The 1,931-nt window shown below is 39.4% G+C and overlaps 1 protein-coding gene across 3 annotated transcripts in view; it reads right to left on the bottom strand.

Moving 5' to 3' along the window:
• Nucleotides 1-774: 774 nt before the first annotated feature.
• LOC106935936 (histone acetyltransferase p300-like) overlaps nucleotides 775-1,931 on the bottom strand; it is a 28,133-nt gene continuing 26,976 nt past the window's right edge. For all 3 annotated transcript variants that reach the window (XM_015016674.1, XM_015016676.1, XM_015016675.1), the window contains exon 18: nucleotides 775-1,055. In XM_015016674.1, coding sequence (XP_014872160.1) covers nucleotides 790-1,055 — 266 coding nt within the window. In that variant the 3' untranslated portion in view covers nucleotides 775-789. The remainder of the gene's footprint in view (nucleotides 1,056-1,931) is intronic.

Raw genomic sequence — 1,931 nt, 5'->3', positions numbered from 1 at the left:
GTTGGAGGTATTTGGCTGTAGCTCCTTTCCTTATGACCTCATCGAGGTTGCCATTTGCTTGTGGTATTCCCAGGTACTTGTAACTGTCCTCAATGTTTTCTGTGCCGTGCTCATGTATTTATCCATGTGTCCGCTTATCTTAGCCGCTATGATGCCTGACATGAGCTTCCATGTGAAGACCACAGTGGTGCCTGTGGTCATCGGGGCCCTCGGGGCAGTCATCCCCAAACTGGAGCAGTGGCTCAAACAGATCCCAGGAACAACATCAGACATCTCAGTCCAGAAATGTGCAGTTCTAGGCACAGCCAAGATACTGCGCAGAACCCTCAAGCTCCCAGGCCTCTGGTAGAGGACCCGAGCTCAGAGGATGAAAGAGAGAGAGAGAGAGAGAGAGAGAGACCACCCACGGAGGGGGAGAGGGGAATTTTTTATATATATATATAAANTGCTCAACAACAAACCGAGCACACAACAATTTTAAAGAAACAAGTAAAGAATTCTGTTTTTTTGTTGTTGTTGTTTGTCTTGTATTGTTTAAATCACTGTAGACCCAAACCTTTAAAAGGATTTTGCAGATTATTGAAAGAAAAGCTTCCAGTTTGAAAATTATTTTCGGCTTGAACAAAACATAAAAGAATAAAATTCAGCTTATTCTCAGCAATAAAAGCAGAATTTGGGTCCCACATTTTTATTTGCAATATCAATCCAAGTATAACCAATTAATAAAAAGAAGGTTTTCGTTCTCCAAAACCTTTTTCTAAGTAAAAGTCATTTTATTAACCTTATTATCTATGGAATCAAAGAGAAAACAAAAAGTGTTTGATAAAAGAAATACTTTGCAATATTTTCTGCTGAAAGAAGAAGTGTGTGCCTACACACCTTCCTGCCGCAGCAGTAGCCCAGGCCCTGCATGACGGGGTCGATCTCTTGTTCGAACACCTCGGCCAGCTTGGAGCAATACTTGTAAACACGGGACGTTTTGCGATTGTACAGCCAGGCGTTGTTAAACATCAGCCAGATGTCGTCCACGTACTGCCACGGGTCCTGGTACTGACCTGCATCAACACAAATGCCACGAAGACGGAGCAAAACCCCGGCTGGTCAGTTAGTGTGTGATCACTGATAGATCCAGAGTTTTAAATGACTCTGATAAGTAGAAGAACTTTACATTAAAATATAAAGGGAGGGGATCACTCGTTGGTTTGAAGTTTTGCTGTCACTTGATAGGACATACTGAGCTCCGTTTACTGACCAACATTTGACTACACGAAACTTTATTTAGGGGTACCACAGCACAGGGGGGTGAAAGTTCTTACTTCACTGGTCTAAGTTGCCTTGCATCGGTTTATCACTTCAAATCCAAGTAATATGGAGAGACATATAATTTCCGCGGTGCAGAAAGCGCAGACAGAATTTAACAAACAACATGGAATCCACAATTTTCATGTTCAGTGGGGACGAACATGAAAGCTAAGCCAAAACGTTGGCAGTCATCACTTCACTGGAGATGGAAGAAATAAAAATGAACAAAAGGTCCTTTTCTTTAGGGAAGTGTGCATGAGCTTTTACTATTTAGTTTTTGTTTTTTTTTAGTATTATGATCAACTCTAAAGCATTTTAATAAGGGATATTCTCTTACTTTAAGAACAAGGTTCTTTGCTTTGCTCATAATGATCAAAATAGAAAAAAGCTTTTTAACAGCTTGTAAAACCACAGCAGTTTGTTTCATTTGTGATACAAAATAGCAGGAAATGTTGACCTCTTCCCATCGTTATGTTCCATCTTTTTTTCTACTCATTCTGTAATCAAATACTCTTTGGGCTAGTAAATATGGCAAAATTGTAAAAAAAAAAAAAAAAAAAAAAAAAGGAATTTTAAAAAATTCAAGGGAAAAAAAAAGAAATTGGGGGGGGGGAAAAAAAAAAATAGGA

Source organism: Poecilia latipinna, unplaced genomic scaffold, assembly GCF_001443285.1.
Source record: "Poecilia latipinna isolate Pla-1442-1.1 unplaced genomic scaffold, P_latipinna-1.0 Scaffold2046, whole genome shotgun sequence".
Taxonomy (NCBI): Eukaryota; Metazoa; Chordata; class Actinopteri; order Cyprinodontiformes; family Poeciliidae; genus Poecilia; species Poecilia latipinna.
Note: the sequence above shows the minus strand (reverse complement) of the source record. Positions and strands in the feature narration are given on the sequence as shown.